This window comes from Perissodus microlepis, chromosome 6 (genome assembly GCF_051167445.1).
Source record: "Perissodus microlepis isolate ML-2025 ecotype Zambia chromosome 6, ASM5116744v1, whole genome shotgun sequence".
Taxonomy (NCBI): domain Eukaryota; kingdom Metazoa; phylum Chordata; class Actinopteri; order Cichliformes; family Cichlidae; genus Perissodus; species Perissodus microlepis.
This window is the reverse complement of record NC_140466.1, coordinates 9647337-9665686: the sequence shown is the minus strand read 5'-3', so window position 1 is coordinate 9665686 and position 18350 is coordinate 9647337. Positions and strand designations below refer to the sequence as shown.

At 38.5% G+C, this 18350-nt stretch overlaps 2 protein-coding genes across 2 annotated transcripts in view; one reads left to right on the top strand and one right to left on the bottom strand.

The window, feature by feature from the left end:
• Positions 1-289: 289 nt before the first annotated feature.
• Positions 290-1780, top strand: npb (neuropeptide B). The gene is made up of 2 exons (XM_084930609.1): positions 290-726; positions 1220-1780. The coding sequence occupies exons 1-2, from the start codon at positions 463-465 to the stop codon at positions 1346-1348; spliced, it is 393 nt and encodes a 130-aa protein (XP_084786735.1). The 5' UTR covers positions 290-462; the 3' UTR covers positions 1349-1780.
• The window catches only part of gnav1 (guanine nucleotide binding protein (G protein) alpha v1), a 36036-nt gene continuing 19460 nt past the window's right edge, over positions 1775-18350 (bottom strand). The window contains exons 6-9 of the mRNA XM_084930608.1: positions 9553-9682; positions 9285-9356; positions 6062-6149; positions 1775-3191 (exon numbers count right to left, since the gene is read on the bottom strand). Coding sequence (XP_084786734.1) covers positions 3001-3191; positions 6062-6149; positions 9285-9356; positions 9553-9682 — 481 coding nt within the window. The 3' untranslated portion in view covers positions 1775-3000. The remainder of the gene's footprint in view (positions 3192-6061; positions 6150-9284; positions 9357-9552; positions 9683-18350) is intronic.

The window sequence follows — 18350 nt, the reverse complement described above, 5'->3', positions numbered from 1 at the left end:
CACCTGTTGCTCAAGTAGAGTTCTTTTAGGAATGAATCAGTGAAATACAAGGTGTCTTCCTTTAATTTGTCGGTATCCGGTGTCTATTGTGTTTTGACTACAGTGTCAGTGTCTGTCACGGTCGACTGATGTTAATCAATTTCGCTCTGACCTCTTCAAGGGTCAGATTTGCTGACGTCCTATGACCCTCTAACTATCACTTACCACATACACACACAAACACATTCCAGTGGCGCCATTAAACCATTAAGAGCGGATCAATTCGGATGTTTTTTTTTCTCCTTTTGAAGATGGATCATCATCCGCCCACCTCATAGCTCTGATTTGACGAACGACCTGGGTCACGATAACGTCGCCCAGTCAGCCTATATAAGCAGCAGAAAGTTTCCTGAACACCAAGCAAAACAAACGCACCGCTGACGAGAAAAGTCCTGCGTAAAACGTGCCAAGACGGTTCCAGACATGGAGAAATCAGCCAGGTTTGCTGTGGTGTGCGTTGGAGTGTCTCTGCTCATCTCCTGCTATTCAGTCGAAGCCTGGTACAAGCAGACCACCGGTCCCAGTTACTACTCGGTTGGTCGCGCCTCGGGTTTGCTGTCCGGTATCAGGAGGTCACCGTACGTCCGGAGATCCGACTCCGAGGAGACGTTGATGGAGAGCGGAGAGACAGTCGGTAACAACGTAATCCCGGAGAGTTCCAGGCAGATCTCCATCCTCAAAAGCATGGTGAGTGCCAAAAAAGAACATACTACAAACGCTATTCTTGTTAGGAAGCGCCTTAAAACATGACCATTCAGAGTAAAACGAAGAATCTATGCGCGTAAAGTTTGCTTTCCATTCAGCTCTAAGACCCACACTGGCGATTAATTAGTGCTGAAAGTTTGACATCTTAAAAAAAAAAAATCAGGATGAGATTGAATTAATACTCCTGATTTATTTGTGTTTTTTTTTTTTTTAATATCATAAAGACAAAAACAAACAAACAAAGAAAACAGAAAAATCAAATGATTGGGCGCTGAAGGTCAGCTTTAATAAAACTGCTATCGCATATTTAACTAAATCTAAACTGATTACATCCCTAACTCCAGGATTAATTATTTTAGTCTGCATGATTTTATGTAATCGGTGTAAATCAGTGAAATGTAGGTTTTCAGGCTGGTTAAACAGGACTCGTCTTTTGCCTTTAAATTCTCTCATCTGTCATTTTCGCCTCATGCAGGCCATCTGCGTGAAGGACATCTCTCCAAACCTGAAGAGCTGCGAGCTGATGCGGGACGGGACGGGCACCTTCCAGTGCAAGGCGGACGTCTTCCTCACTCTGGACTCCCTGGACTGCCTGTCCGCGTGAGTCTCGATCAGACTCGTCCTCCGCAGAATCCCGGGAGCACTGCTGTGGAAACCGGAAAAAAGGAAAGAAGTAACGAGGATGCATGAGTGTGAGGGTTTGATGGCGACTCCCGGGAAAGACCCACAAATTGTCAATGACGGACCGCTGCAGACTCTGAATGTTCTCTTATTTAAACTCCCCAACATTGTTCAGTTTTGCTTTTGTTGCGTAGACATGAGTGTAAAAGAAAAAACAAGAAAAACATCGGTGTGAGAGATGTTCGCTCAAGCCGTTTTCTTCCCAAATTATTTCTCATCTTTAGTGTTTGAACCCTGACATTTACCTGTGTTGCCAAACTGTATTAAATATACGAGAAGTCGACTGCAGAGCAGATTTACTGTAAAGTACTTTTATTTATTTTATCTATTAAAATGAACAAACACTGGTAACCTGCTGTGTGGTCTAACTGTGTCTTTAAATCTTCAAGTGCACAGGGGACACATAAGTGGTCCAGCACGGGATTATTTGAATCTTATCCATTTGCATGATTTCCATTGAGTTGGCAGCATAACATTTATTCTGTACTCCAGATTCAGTACAAACCATAAAGTAAGTCTCAGGACGTAACACTTAATGAACTGTAAACATAAAAAATAATTCAGAAAGAAAAAACAAAGAATGAAAAACACATTTCATACATGCGTATGAAGCATTTATATTACAGCACAGCAAAACAACTTCATCAGGCACTTGGGGGTGTTTTTCTCACTGTTTTTCTTTTTTAGTATCCATATCACACTGCATCAGTCATTACCATATCTTGTTTATTACTGGAGTCAGTAGCACAGGGGAGCCCTGGAAACAAACTCCAGCTCAGCTAATTACAAACAAATCACATATAGGTGGTTTCATCCTGGCTGAAAAACACAACAAAAACAGGGTTTGTGTGTAATACTGGAACAATAATTGTCACTGGTGATGGGAAGGAAATTAACCACAAGTCAGACGTTTCACTTTTTAAATTCTAATAAGTTTCCCCATATCAGTGTGACTGGTAGGAATCAGAAGACAGAGGGGCTGTGCACGGATGTGGGTGTTTTTAGCTTAGGATGTCAAGTCAACACACTCTGGTGTGTTTTTAAAGTGATTAAGACCTCATTAAAAAAAAAACAAAAAAAACAGGCATGACGCACAGCAGAGACAAAGTGATGGATGAGCGGGAAACACATGATGGTATGCGTGAGTGAATACTGCGCCACCAAAGTTACTGAACAAACCCTCACCCACGCTCCATGCTGGCCCCACGTTCACAGAGGAGGACACAAATAAATGCCACATGTATCTATATCCAGTCTTCAAACATAAAAATCAGCGTCACTTTTCATAGTTTGACTTCATATAAATCTACAGTATAAAACATTAATGCCCTTTACTTTCAATTAAAGGTTTCAAAAGTCAACATTTCGGGGACCAACACAAGCAAAGCATGAACCGAGTGGTCCTCCACTTCAATCTGCTTTGAAACAGTTTTTAGAAGCTACATGTGATCATGAAATCGAAGAGGAGCAACAGAGCTCCTGGGGTTCTCCTCACATTAGGGAGATCAGGAATCATGTCTGCGTGACATGATCTCCCTATTTCAGTATTTAAAATGTGACAAAGTCCTCACGCAGTCACAGGAGCGACACGGCCTCCAGGTTCTCTTTGATTATTGTCTCCATAACCACCTGGAAGACAATCTGGATGTTGGAGGTGTCGGTGGCCGTAGTGAAGTGGTGGTAGATGAGTTTGCTGGGCGTTTTGTTTAGTGAGATGAAGGTGGCGGCGATGAAGCGGGCGGCCGAATCCACGTCACAGTCTGCACCTGACGAAGATGAAGGGGGAGAGATCAGATGTGTTTGCAAAAACTCCCAGAGTTGCTTAGTTCATGTTGAAAAGAATGAAATTCTGAATTATGTATTTGCATTTAGGAGGAGATGTGACACCAGTGGCAACTGGCCCACTGAGGCAGTGGAAGTTTCTACTTTTCTATTACAAAAACAGCTTTACTATTCAAGTTTTCACTGACAATAAGAAAGTGGACATAAGACAAAACAATTGCAAATTATCTAATAAAAGGCAAAAAAGTTTGAGGTGCAGATATTTAAGCACATTTTCTGCCACTTGATTTGAATTAAAATGGATGCGGTGTGTAAGCATCATTTTACTGCCTTAGCTGCTTGTGGGTTATTTACAGTTTGGTCCATAAATTTGTTGGACAAAGACATCGTATTTGTAGTTTTGCACCTCCACCTCCACAGTGAATTTTAAATCAAATAATAAAGTGAAAACTTTCAGCTTTAGTTTTGTTACAACCATGTTTATACTCAGTCCCCCACAGTCAGAAGTTCATAATTAATTGGACAAACTAACACAATTTGAAATATAAGGACTAGTTTTTCCATTTTAAGACAAAAAAATAAATGTCTGAACGAAGTCACGACCCATGGACATCACCAGATGCTGCATTTCCTACCTTGAGATGCTCTGTTAGGCCTTTGATACAGCCACCTTCAGTTTCTTTTGTGAGGCTTTCTTAAATAGATGGACAGGTTCTTATATAGCACTTTTTTTTTTACTCTACTTGAGGTTTATAAAACGTGTTATTCACCCGTTCATATCAGTGTTTTCTATCTAGCATTTACATTCCAGTGAACATATCTTGGCATCCAGGTTGGAGCAGCGAGTGACTGAAGGTTAAGTGGATCGAACCACCAACCTGATTAGTAAATGACTTGGTCAGATGTGTGAAAGTTAATTTTCTTAACCATGGAAATAATCCTGTCATCGTGCACTTTACTATCTTTCAGACGTTTTTGGTGTTGCTGAGCTGCCCAGTGCATTCATTCCTATTAAAAATGATCAGGTTGTAGATTTGGTGAATCCCAAAGGTTTTTTTAGGTTTATCTCCATTTTTTAGCCAAATTATAAATTTGCACAAGATGCTATATTATACTTTTCCTTATTTTCTGTCATTACTGTTCCACTGTAATGCCAGTGGTCATGATTTGAAATGGTGAATGTTTATTTTAATCTCATTTTAATCACGACCAGCATTTTTCAATCATTAAATTTAGGCATACATGAGTAATCCCTGTGAGGCAGAATGTTCAGACTGCTTTGAACACTCAGTTTTAAACGGTTTGCTTTTCAGTTTTTTTGTTCTCTGTGATGTCACAGAGTGGATATCCGAGCAGCTCCACCTGCTTGATGTTCAAACCTTTTGTTTGCGAGGCGCAGCCGTTCTGAGGAAAAGCGGTTTAAAGGGAGAGGAGTTAAACAGAGGAGTTTATTTCAGCCAGAGGACGAATTCAGAGGTCAAACCAAGGTGCAGTTTATGATAAATAATGATTATTTTGAACTGTGAATCTTCTGTAGTACGGTCTAAAAATAAAAGAAGTCGTGAGATGATTTATGAGAGAGGAAAGGAATAAAAAGCAAGTTGTAGTAACATTTTATACTAGATAAGAATAAATACTGGGATGAAGTAGAATGATCTTTTTTAATAACTCTACTGTTTGGATATTTTCTTAATTCAAGAGAAAACTATGTGGTCACAGGCTTTAAATTAAAGGTGTGGCCACTTTGATTGACAGGTGTACCCACACAGGGCAGCTGGAGCAGACAGCTGTCCAGCAAGCCTCCTCCCAACCATATCTGACTAACCTAACCTAACCTCTCATCTGTGTTTGTGCTGTTGGTACTTTTTGAAGCATTAAATGGCATTATCTGACAAATAACAGCTTGAAGTTTGTGCTTCAGTTTTAATTAGTGAAATTCTAGTGTTTCATTAGTCTGTTACTAAGCAGTAATTAGCAGATTTGTGTGTCAACAGCACTTGAATAAATGCACTTAGTCCATTTCCACGACTGATACTAACCAAGCAGAGAAGCTAAACTAGAAAATAATGAATCAACAGTCCAGCCATCCAACTTCTGTCAGCTCCAAGCAAACAAAAACACAGCCTACACATATAAAAATGCCGGGAGCCGCTGTATTACTCATCATCACATCTGAGGTCAGTGTGAAATAGACTCTTGCTCTGCAGGCTGACCCCAATCCCAAGTGTTTTAGCATTTTTATTGACATTTGCATGCAAGCAGAGGGGACACGGCCCCTGTTGAGCCCACTGAGACACGAGAAGTGAAATGTTGAGCAGATGCAGAAATCCCCCCAAAATATCACAGTTTGCAGCAGGCTACGAGCTCATCATTCAATGTACGCGTTTAAATCCCCTAGGTGAAGCTGTGCATAATGGACTAAATTTATGCTTTTATGACGGCAAATATCTATATTTGTAAAACGTGTGAGCTTCATTTAACTCTTGATAGTTTAAAAAGTTTTGACATAGTATTGATGATTTTTAAACACTAAAACCTGGCAGCTCAGTGTTGGCCAAACAGATAAATACCAACATTAATTATTTATTATAAACACATATGATAGCGAGCATCTAAAGACAAATTCAGGCCGTGATGCACCTGTCTGCTGTTTTTCATGATGGTATTCAACGCTTGGGTAGTTACCGTAAATTGTGCAGTACTTTCTATGCAGCTCTAAATGCACTGTGCTTTCAGACAGCACTGCAAGATGGTGAACTTACTGTCTACTGAGTGATTCTGGACACAGCCATGGGCTTTTGCATGCTATTATGCTGACCGTGGTAATAACATTCCTAATGAATATCAATCCTACCTTTAAATTGCGGTAAATACAACCGCAGATGTCGCCCAGAGTGCAAGATCTTGTCTTGAAAAAGGTCTATCTTGTTCATGAATAAAATCTGCAAAGAGAGAAAAACAATGAGCTGAGAGAAGGAGTTCATAACAAGAGGAAAATCAGTGTGAAAGAACAACTGAGAAAGATCAGTAACTGTGGAAAAACATGAAATCCACTGGAATAAATCACAAATATTCACATTAAATGCAAAAATCAATAGCTGTGTTGACACAAACATCGTGTGTTGATGGTGGATCAATGGCTTTGCTCACATCAGTGTTCAGTAATCTGTCGCGCACTTTCCTGCAGTCGAGTTCAACAGCCTCAGCGACTCCTTTCGTAAATCTGTCTCTTTGTTTACTTCCTCAACCTGACTACAACTAAACTACATCGCTACTTTTGGCTTTGTAGTGTACCAATTAAAACTCAGACCAGGTTCTCTCTTTCTGGCCTGTCTGATCACAAAAAAAACAAGGACTAGTTTTTTCCAATAATAACAACAGAGGGGAAAGGTTGTGCACATCAATGAACAAGAAATGGAGCGACACCTAGGTGTGCAATTATCACTGACCAGCCACAGTGAAAAGTTAATTGAGGTGGAGGTTACAAATTTCCCTCCCACATAAAAAAAAAGGGTATCATTAAACACTTTTGTTTAATGAGCCTGTTGGCCATGTTAACATGCAGGTCCACACACAACCCTGCACATAAACACGTCACACAAAGATACTTAATTGCCTATTTGGCTCTAATGAAGCCTTAAATACGTTTTTTTATAGCAAAAAATGAATAACCTACTAGAAGAGAGGATTTGGTGCAATACAGAAACAATCACATAAAGAGATTTTCTAGAATACACACACAACTTAAAACTTTAAGTTAAATAAAGCAAAAAAAGGCCTTTGTTTTCTCAGAGATTGGAGATTCCTGTTTCCAAAGGTTAATCAAAAGTGTTAAAAAGAGGTCGCAGCCTTTGCATCACTGTGTGCAACAACTTGTATTCTAAGTGGACCGCAAACTCAAGTTAGGTGGAATAAACTAAACAAGTTCATTACACGGTTGTTTTACTAGGATCGTCCACCAGAAATGGGAATGGAAAAACAGAGAGCCAAAGATCATCCTAATTACAACTCGCTGTTTAATTGCAAGTGACAGCGCGCTGAGAGACAAAAGGCAGAGACAGCGATCCGTGTGTGGAAACAACATTTACCAGACACATTAGCTTTATGCTCGTCTCGTGGTGTCATAGGGAACAATCGGAGAGCGACAGAGATTTAACTAATTTCTCCTCGATTCATCGGCGAGCTCCGCCCGCCTGAGCCGAGCTGTCAAACTGAACCGAGGTTCCCACCTTTTCTGGACGGGTCCTTTTTGTTTTTTGACTTTGAAACAAAGGCAAAGTCTCTCTCCCGTCTCTCAGAAAGACATGCTTAACATTTTCCTTTCCATCGCTTTACGCTGTAACCTTGTAAAAATATAATAAAGTGGTTTCCAACATAAGGCTCGGAGCAACATGGTGTTACAGGAGGGTTAACAAGATAGGAAGGAGTATATTACATTAGACACTCAAGGACATCTTTTTCTGTTTGTATTTATTTGTCAGGGACTTTGTACAAGAACATCACTCTCCCAAGAGAAGAGATGCATTGTACCGGATTTAGCTACTAGCTAATTTCCATCTGCAGTCCCCGAGCAAGTCAAACAGGAATAAAATACACAAAAAACAAACAAGACCTATAAAAATGTAACTAAGATTCCCGGCCTAACAAACTGAAACACGGCAGCTGATATACAAAACAAACCCAAGTCTGATAAAAAAAATCACAACCATCAAGAACCATCAAACTTATATAGCATGAATCTTTAAAAGGAACTTAAACACTACAGCTATTAAGAGATTCATGCTCACAGGACGTTTACTACTTTCTTTTGTGGCGCATTGAGAGAAAGCACAACTTCTCGTAGGAGCTTTAGAGTCCCCTCGAGCTGCTCTGAGCTCTGTCCTTAAATGTTTTAGGACAAACAACAGTCTTTAAAATGAGATGCATACCTGAATATATAGGTAAATTCCCAGAACTTGAAATGTTATATTGACTACGAGTGTTATAAAGACGAAACTGCAACAGTTTGCTATGTAGGACTTGATTTTTAAAAGATTGGTTATAATGTTGCAACACGAGCAGCTGCAGTAGTTTCCTTCAAATTCCTTTCAAACTTGCAGAAAAGTAGCTTTGTTATATTTTCATACCTTGCACGTCTTCTTTTGTGTTTTTAAAAGCCAAGTGAAAGAGATAAAATAATAAATATTTGACTTCTTCAACGTTCTCTATTTTATGATGATGAAAAAAAAAAAGTTTGGCAATGGTTTCTGCTGGTATTTTGTTATAAAGTGCGTTGTTATCAACTTCATCAATATTCAGCTGAAGATTTAACTTAGTTGAAACCTTTTCTGTAACATGAGACAGCTTCCTAGCCACTTGCTCAGCACTGCTCCCACTCCCACGGGAATCACAGTATCACTACATCTGCATTCATTCATCAGATTTTACTTATTAACCTCTTTATTGTATTACAATTAAATTTTGATCTATTGAGCACTTCACTTTAAAAAGAAAAAATTCATCTGAGCCCCTTCTTTTGTGTATTTCTTTCCCTCTTTGATCCATTTTATCTTGTGTTAATATATCAGTTTCATTGAGGAAAGTTGTTTTTCATGTAATTTGCCAACTTCTGGGCTAAATAAAATATCTCATCTTACTTTATGTGGATAGTAGCTTACCCTCTCTAGCACCTGAGCCACAGCTGCCTGATAAAATGAGACTGAAATGTAAAACCAATAGCAGTCAGACTGAAATATCTCAGCAGATATTGCCATTAAGTTTTCCTGATGGATCCGATCATTTTTTGTGATCCCTTCAACTTTTCCCCTTAAGCCAAAAACTGTTGGGAGCTACTGTCAGTCCTCGTTGAGAGAACTGAATTTGTTTTGTACAAATTACCAGTCTGATAAGATGATAATGAATAAAACTAGCCCACATAAGCACAGAATCATCACTTATGCAGTTTTACAACATATTTATGATTAAAAACGTGAACAATTATAAAGCCAGTTTATGAATAAAACACATCTCCTTCCTATGATGACGCTCTGTGGACTTTCTCATATCTACCCTCCTGAGGTCAAAGATGAGTTTCTCACCATGGATGTGCTGCGGAAGAAGATATTATTACAGATGGAGGAGAAGAGCTTCATGCTCTCTTGAAGACGATTCTGCAGAGAGAAGATATTAACACCATCAAACAGCTGCAGAGAGAACAGCAGACACACTGTCACTTTAAACTCTGTCTTTAATAGTAGTCTGACCTAAAAAATAAATCAATAAATGAATAAATTAAAAAAAGACTTCTACGTTCGGTCACTGAACAAAACAAACATTTGTGAATGAGTGATTCTGTGCATGCTGTACCACAGAAGGCTCTTCCACCAGGGTCATGTCGTATCCGCTGAGCGATACCACGAATAGCACCGCCCTGACGTCCTCGAAACAGCCAATCCACTTCCTCCGCTCCGTTCTCTGACCTCCAACATCGTACATCCTACACACAGACGAAAGGAGGGAACGAGACAGTTTAAACATCTAAAGAGAGATGCACAGCAGTCCGGAGCGCTACTGGGTTGGTAGTTACTTGATGATGAATATAATAAACACACGTCATTCTGTGAGATCCCAGAAAGTCACTATCAGTAATGAGGAGCCACCTTCACCTCACTGTTTTTGAGAAAAATAAAAGGAATTTAGGAATTTAGAATATTCTTACATTAACCCTGTGATGTCTCACAACATGCCATAATATCTGCATTGAAAGTCTTTGTTTCAGTAGAAGACATTTTTCACAAAATCTATCATGACATAGAAGATAATGACAAACTATAGGTCTGTGCTTCTGATTCGGCAGATCAACACACTTAATCAGGAGTGCTCAAGGGGCTAAACACACATTACAAACAGTGATTATTCACCCAAACATTGTATTACCTTTACTGTAAGCAACATATTATTATTACAGTTAGCATAAAATTTATAATCCAGATCCAAAACATATAATCTCTTGTCTGTCATTTTACCAAAACGATAGAAATCCTGCTCATTTTCATTCAAGTATTTATAGACCACATGTCTGTGTTTGCGATTAAGTGTATGATCTGAGATTGTGCCGTCAGCGTGTTCATGACCTCCCATATGGATGATGAAGCCTGCTGAAGTGCCTCAGGATGCCTCTCATCAATGACAGATTGTATTGGTTTTGGATAAGGTCATATTTTTGAAAAATGCTATTTACACTTACACACACACAAACAAGGAGCCTCGTGCCGCACGTCTCTGCAGACCCCCCCTTACTTTTTCAGTTTTTCCAGAGACAATCACACCGTGGCACACAAAACGCGTAAAGGTCAATGTTCCCCAGAAAGATGATAGAAAGAAAAACACAACAGGAATAAGAGCCGAGGAACACAGAGAGCACCACAGATCAGTTTCTGCCACTTCACCCATTTTTCAAAGCCAGATGTGCCACCTTCCTTTGAGCATCTGTTGAGTTAGTGCAGCTCTTTATTAAGAGGGGAAATGAACATGTGGAGACACAGACACACAGGGGAAACAAACAGGAAAGACTGCAACATAAAGATGAGGTTTATGCTGGAAATTTTCAGTGGAATTGTTTCCAGACACAGGAGCTGTCATTGAAGCTAAAGTTCATTATACAAACCTACTAATAAGCCACGTGCATAATGCCACCTGTATTACAAATAAATGTAATAAGGTAGGATTTCTGATGTGCACACATACTGAGTTTAACTGTTAGTTTCCGTATTATATTGAATGTAGTTAGCATCCAGTGGATTGCGTTCCAGCAGAGTGACGTTTTTAGCTAATTACTACTACTAGCATGTTGATGGTTTGCCAGTTAAATGTGCAACCACGGTAATATTTGCTTATTAGCGCTAAAATTAAAACACAGCAGAGGTTTATGGTAGTCATAATTTGGCAGGTACTTGTTCTTGAACAGAAGTATAAACCAAATTACGCATGAGGACAAAATTGCTAGAGCCCCTAAAAAGAGAGCAAAGGCTTTTCAGCATAGCATTTCTAAACATGCTAGTTTTCTTCAGGAAGCAAAAATATATTCTATTTGCACTTAACAGATTTTTAACCCCCTAAAAAACTGACATTTTTAATTAGCCCTAGCACAAACCACTGCTGTGTGATGATGTGTTTCACTTTTAGTACTTAAAGCTTGTGAAATCAAGTTAAAACTGAGCGTAATCTTCCAATTTACACACAGCACAAAAACCTCAGCAAGGGTTTGAACTTTCACTTTTTTCCAAAGTTTGAGAAAAAACATTGTTGATGCTCACAAAGCAGAGTTATCACAGCATTTCCAAGGGTCACTAACCGGAGCAAGAGGTATCATCAAGTACTTCAAGAGAGCCACACAGTATAGAACAAGCCTGGCAGAGGTAGGAAGCAAAAGATTAAGAAATTAGTGAGACGTGTGCCTAGACTGCACAACAACTGCCGAGACACTAGTGAATAATTTAACCAAGACAATCACTAGAACCCTGCACAGGAATGGACTGTGCAATGAAATCTCATTTAAAATCTGTTGGCTGAACTGAGGACCAAGATCCATTCCAGAAGACCATAAAATGTAGAGGAGCTTGAGGGATCTGACAAAGAAGAATTGGCTGGGATTATTCAGGAGATGTGTGTTAGACCTACAACAAATGACTGTCGGCTGTTATCCAGGAAAAAGAATATACTATAGCCTCAGCAGGGCTAATAACTTTGGAAAAAACTAAAATAATGCAAGCATCCAAAATAAAACTCAGATATTTGGAAAGGCGGTTAAAAAATCCTTTCATCTGTCTGGAAAATTAAATGAAATTTCCATAGGCTAATAAATCTGTCAAGATACATAAAAGCCCAGCTTAACCAAAACAACATCGCTGACATATTCTGAGTAAAACGCTCAGGCTTCAAACTGCTCAAAATGATCTTTTTTTTTTTCTAGTCAGGGCTCTGGATGATGTCACTGAGAGCCTCTATCATTTATTATGTTGCTGTAACAGTTACTCCACCGAGATCTGTATGCTCTTTACTTAAAATGATATTTACAGTGCTAAAATATAATTATAGTTGTCATCCATGAACTTACTGTTTATAAAAAAATGATAAAATAAATCACATAATCCATCTTATATTAAGAATGTAACTTACAGTTATTTACTTGCTAACTAAATACTTACTAAATAAAATGTGTTTTTGATGCATTTCTATTTCTGCATGTTTGTTTTCTTGTTTTTTTTTTATGGCAGGTGGTCTCTAAAAGTTTGCACATTGAAATGTACCTATTAGAGCCTCTCAGTAGATCAGTGGTTCTCAGTAAGTTTTATCAATTTTACGTGACATACCACCTTCAGCACCAGTGCTCAATAAAAAGCTGGAGGGTACAATTTGAGTTAAATGGACCAGGGAAATATTCATCTGTCAGCCACAGCATTAAAACCATCTGCTTAACACTGTGTGTGTCCTCCTTGCGCCAGTATAAACAGCTCTGACCCATCAGGACACAGACACCTGTGCTGATAAAAACCAGTACACTGGCAGCGAAACCTTTGGGTACCATGAGGTACATTGTTTGGCTGTTGCAGTGGCGGCAACAGTGTTTAGGTGTGTGGTACATCCACGTGAATATCAGGACAGCTGCCATTATTTTTTAATGCCGTGGCTCATCGGTGTATGCTGTAGCATTTAGTTTGATGAAAAGCTCCTTGCGTGGCTCTATTGCGTTTGTAATATTCTCAAAATGAAAAGTGATGAAACTCCCAGCATCCAAACGCCGACCTCGCCTGCATAAAGAAACACATTTCTTTCTATAAGACATCTCGGTTTATGTCATCCTTCCCTCCTCTCACCCCTCCCCCTGCTTCTGCCCCTTGATGTTCACCCTCATCTGCAGTGTTGTAATTGTAATTACCAGAGCAGTTGATGTTAATGATCCAGGAAAAGACTCAGAACCTTATTACACAGAGAGGTCAAAGTTCAAACAGGACCTCTGTATGCTAACTAGGCTGTGTCTGGGCGTAAAATTGCGAGACTACACACACACACACACACACACACACACACACACACACACACACACACACACACACACACACACTTCATCAAAAGTGTCTGAATAAGGATTCAACAGAAGTGCAGTGCTGTTAGTTTATTATATGTTTTTGAGGTATGTAATACAAGTTGCATGTTTTACATGTAAGCCATGATACATGTAAAAGATGGCTTCTCCTTCTGAACTGCCTCAGTGCTTCATGGCATTTGTTTCATATTCATGATCTGAATCTCTTCTTCTACCCCAAACATGCTCTATTAGACTGGCATCCGGGTACACCGTGGTTATAAACGTAAGAAAAAATACTCAGGTAGGCTGTAGTGTTAAAATGATGCTCAGTTGGTACTAAAAGACCCAAAATGTGCCAAGAAAATGTACAAGACACCGTTAGACCATCACCACTAGCCTGGGCTGTTCACAAGTGTTATCATGTTAGGTGTGGTCTGCTACTGCTGTAGCTCACCTGCTTCAATGGGTGACATACTGTTTGAACTTTGGCTTTTCTGCATTGCTTGGTTTTAACAAGTGGCTACTGTTACTCTCCTTTCAGGTTGTGGCAGTTTACCCATTCACCTTTGACATGGGTAAACTTTGACAAGTGATTTTTCTCCAAGAGAAAATCACTGGATATTTTTCCCCACTGTCTCTGTAAACCATAGAGATGATTGTTTGGGAAAATCCCAGCAGATCAGCAGTTTCTGAAATACCCCACCAGTCTGTGTGGCACCAACCACCATGCCACATTTAAAGTCACTTAAATCACCTTTCTTCCAGATTCTGATGCTCAGTTTGAACTTTGGCAGAGCATCGCAACCGCATCTACATGCCTAAATGAGCCGAGCAGACATTTGTATTAATGGAAATTAAAGCAGGTGTAATAAAAGGGGGTTGACTGTTATTCATCAAATCTGTACACTACTAAAAATTCAAAAACAATATATAGTTTTAAAAGTTGTTCTACATAGTAGATTAACTATTCTGTCTTTATACTAACATAAGCTAGTTGCTGTTTGGCCCCACACACACACACACACACACACACACACACACGGTCTCAATCCTCTCATTAAAGTCTTAGCAATGTTAGTGTGCAAATTTCATAAAATGGTAAACTGTTCTTTTGAATTATTTGTTTTGAATCCAAGAACACCAAAAGCTCACACTTGCAACATTTTCAACTTAATAAAGTGTAATCCTGTGTGCCTCAGGTGTCTCCTGTTACATATTTCAACTAATTAAAGAAACTCATCTAGCGCTCTGCAGCTTTTTCAGAAATCAAGACAGTCAAATGTGATTTGAAATAACTAAACAAAAGTGGGTCAATAAGGTCTACTACAGCTGTGGGAAGTGTGGGTGGAGGAAGGCAGGCAGACTTATTTTCGTACAGACTTGCAGCACACCACTGTAGTGTGAGATCAGTAAAAGATATTGAATTATTTAGAAAATGAACATTTGGTCATGTTCATTATTCAGAGCCTCTATAATATAGAAAACAAAGTTTGATGTTACACACTGGTTAATGTATTAATATTTTACTACACGTTTACTTCTACATGGACGATTCCCCACAATGTTTTTGGTTTTCAGTAAATGTCCTGTAACAAAGATAATGTGAAGCAGAAATTAAACGCGGCTGTACAAAAAGATCTAATGACACATTTGGAGGATTTTATACTTCTGATTTAGTGCCTGAAGAATTAAATTTTGAACGAGAACATAAGACGAGAATAAAACTCCTGAAAGGGTTTGTCCTCGATTATAAAACTAGATTAAAAGACACTGTTTTTATTTACCAGCAGACACACAGAATATGTACTAAACCAGAAATAAGCTCTTATTGGTCTATTAATTTGTAGAACACTGCTATCAGTGGTTTCACAAAATTCTCATAAAATGCATTTAAGTTTCTCAGAAAAAGTGATTTTGTTTGGAAAGCAAATTTGGAAACATCAATATATTTAATTTTTTTTCTTTTGAAAAGTTTATACTCTATGCACGTTGGATTGGAGATCTACCTGTAGATTGATTTCAGATTTCTCCATGTTCAGCTGGCCTGCTGATTCATTTAAAATACTAAATTCTTTGGTATGTCCCAAAAACTGAAGCTTTTTGTTAAACCTGTAAGAAATTAAGGTATTTTTATTTGACAATACTTCATGGTTGATTCGATTTTTCACTGTTAAATGGGTTGAATATACTTTCTACAGTTTTTAAAAATGTTGGATTTGTATGCCACCACCATAGATGCAAATGTTAACCTAAATGCAGTTAAAACATTACTTTTCCCAAATAAGTAAAGTGCCTCATTGCACACCATTCCAAGCAAATGTTATTATACTGTTGTATTTTCCAATTAATTTTAATTTTCTTTCATTCTGACTTTTTCCTTTTAGTTCAGTTTAGTTTCCAGAGTGAGTTTTCTTATTTCACTTTACTTCTTATTATTTGAAATTGTTTTAGTTTAGTCTTAATTAGTGTCAGTCTTTGTTTGGGAGGTATATCAGAGGCATGATAGGGGTTACAATAAAAACGGAGCACTCAGTCTTGTAGACGTCCAGAGTCCCATTAATGCCTCATCAAACCAAACAGATACTATAACTAAAGATATTTCCTCAATATTTTTTTTTATTGTACTGTAGCTCCTTTTCACAAAGGTCAGTTCGTTAGTTTTGCTTTTTCATGTCTATTTTTAGTTTTCCATTTAGTTTTAGTTAAGTACAATAACCCCAATTCCACATTTTCACCTTTGTGCTTTATAAACTCCAGAATTTATCCAGCTGCTTCTGTCACATAATCAATAAACCAGTAACCCAGTCCCAATGAGAGCATCGAAAATGTTTTACAGGTGCTTCGGATCGTGAGCAGTCATTCTGGTATATCCGGTCTTAGATTCCTGTCCAAAGAAGTCAGTTTAGGGAAAGCTGTTATTGTTGTAGTTCAGAGGTCCATCTCTCTATCCATCCCTTCTCGTCTGCTATTCCAGGGGTCAAAAAACCAAAGCAACCGAAAGCTATTTTTATGTAATTCTTGAAAGAAAATACTACCTGGAGTTCCAAAGCATATGAGTCTAAAGTGGGCTTTTTTTAAATGGTATTTATTACATGTTTGTGGTGTGCAACTTAATTTTTTTAAATATCTGCTGCTATAAAACAATGTCTAAACTTTAGGATAATAAATGTCTCATCCTGATACAACCTATTTCATATATAAATCATCCTGTTAAAGAAAACAAAATCCACCAGTGGATCAAGTATACCTGCAAGCCAGTAGTGTTGGTAATGAAATCACATTAAATTCTTGAACACTTAAATTCTTGTTCCAATCTATGTGAACAATAAAGATGAGCCATTTGTATCTGTACATCCATGTGCGGTTCTGCAAAAGTAACAGGATAACTTTTATAGCCAGTAAAGATGAACAAAGAAGCACATGTGGCTCTGAAGACAGAGGTCCCTGGTCTGATCTAATCTTTCTATTTTTTAAGGCCAATGCATGTTGTTCTCTTTCACTTGCTTTGAGAGGTCATTCAACTATATGTTGTGTTCACACAGAAAATGTTTATACTTGGAATCTTTTTTTTCTACACAACAGATGAATAAATAATAAAGTAATAGCCTAAAAACCCTGTAATTCCTAAATCTTTCCTCCAATCTGGATGGAAATAGCACTCAAATAAACCTAAAAGTCTGTGCTTTACCTCGTATTACTCATATACTTTAAACTGTTTTTGTAAACTCATAGAAGCTTCATTTTTAAACTTTAATTTGTGACTTAAAATCTGATGATTTAGTACCTTATAAAACGCACTAAATGAGTCAGAATGAAAACAGACACAGGCCTAATAGCACTTACAGTGAGACCTAAAATGATTCTTAAATAATAGAGGGAAGGAGTGCAGGGCGCAGATGTGGCCACTGATGAGAAACCTTATGAACGAACAAGCGAGACAATCATTGAAGAGAAGGAGACGGTTTCGCATTGTGTTAGGTCTGAGTGCGGCCCGAATGGCGACAAAACGACACCAAAAACTCGCCTCTGTAATAACACCACTTTCTGAAATCTCAGCAGGTTACCAACACAAATGCTGGGAAGTAATATTTTAAATGTGAAATCAAAAGTCTTTGTTTAACAGTAGGTTAAAAAACTGCACACTTCCTATGTCTGAAAGCAAAAACTCACCCTTTCTCCCCTACCATCTACTTCTCCAAATCCCTGTAATACCCATTTTATGGCCAAGTATGAAATAATTACATTAACTTATGCTAAGCTCTTCATCAACCCTCTGGGTTTAATCTTTTCAAGTCACAGAAGGAAATCCACACACACTAATGGTGCAGAGTGTCAATTAACTAAAGCCAATTATTTATCTTCTCCAGAATTCAGATTAGAAAGAGGCTGCGTGAGATGCTGGGCTCCTTCCTGCAGCACCACCTGGGACTCTGCTCCCCCAGCTCTGATCTGACACCGTCACTTGGTGGTGACGTCAGCTTTTTAGTGTTTCACAGAAAAAAGAAAAAAAAAAGGCCCAGACAGATTTTTTTTTTTTTTAAAAAAAAGCAGAAACTGAGCAACTAAATGACGCAATTAATAAGACTGTGAGGAAAATGTAGCATTTATCACCACAGAACAAAAGATTCGGGCACGATCAAAGGATCTCAATGCAGTGAAATGTTTCCAGAGTTAAAAAAAAAACAAACAAAAAAACCCACAACAACTTACTTTTGTCAAATCAAGTCAAACATGTCACGTCTGCGGCATCCAGAGACATAGTAGAAGCATTTAAATGTCACGCCAATATCCCAGATGGCAGCCGTGTGCTGACAAACTGACTTTCTCTACAATGTTTATATGCTAAACAGAGATCGTATGAAGCGCTGAGGGTAATGTGTTTTATTATTATAATTCCATATGAGATGTAACGTCGAACTGGGATGAAGGACAGGTTGATATTGTGGTGGGAAAAAGGGGGAGGGAGCGCTCCTTTGGTGGATATTACTGACAAAGAGGTGGAAAATAATCTGATTTTCTGGAATATGATGACAGACACAAACCCACACACACAGTAAGAAAGAATGCGAACTGTGTT

Coding starts and splice junctions, on each gene's coding strand:
- npb (XM_084930609.1), top strand. CDS start 463: ATGGAGAAATCAGCCAGGTTTGCTGTGGTGTGCGTTGGAGTGTCTCTG. Junction 727..1,219: donor TCTCCATCCTCAAAAGCATG/GTGAGTGCCAAA, acceptor CGCCTCATGCAG/GCCATCTGCGTGAAGGACAT.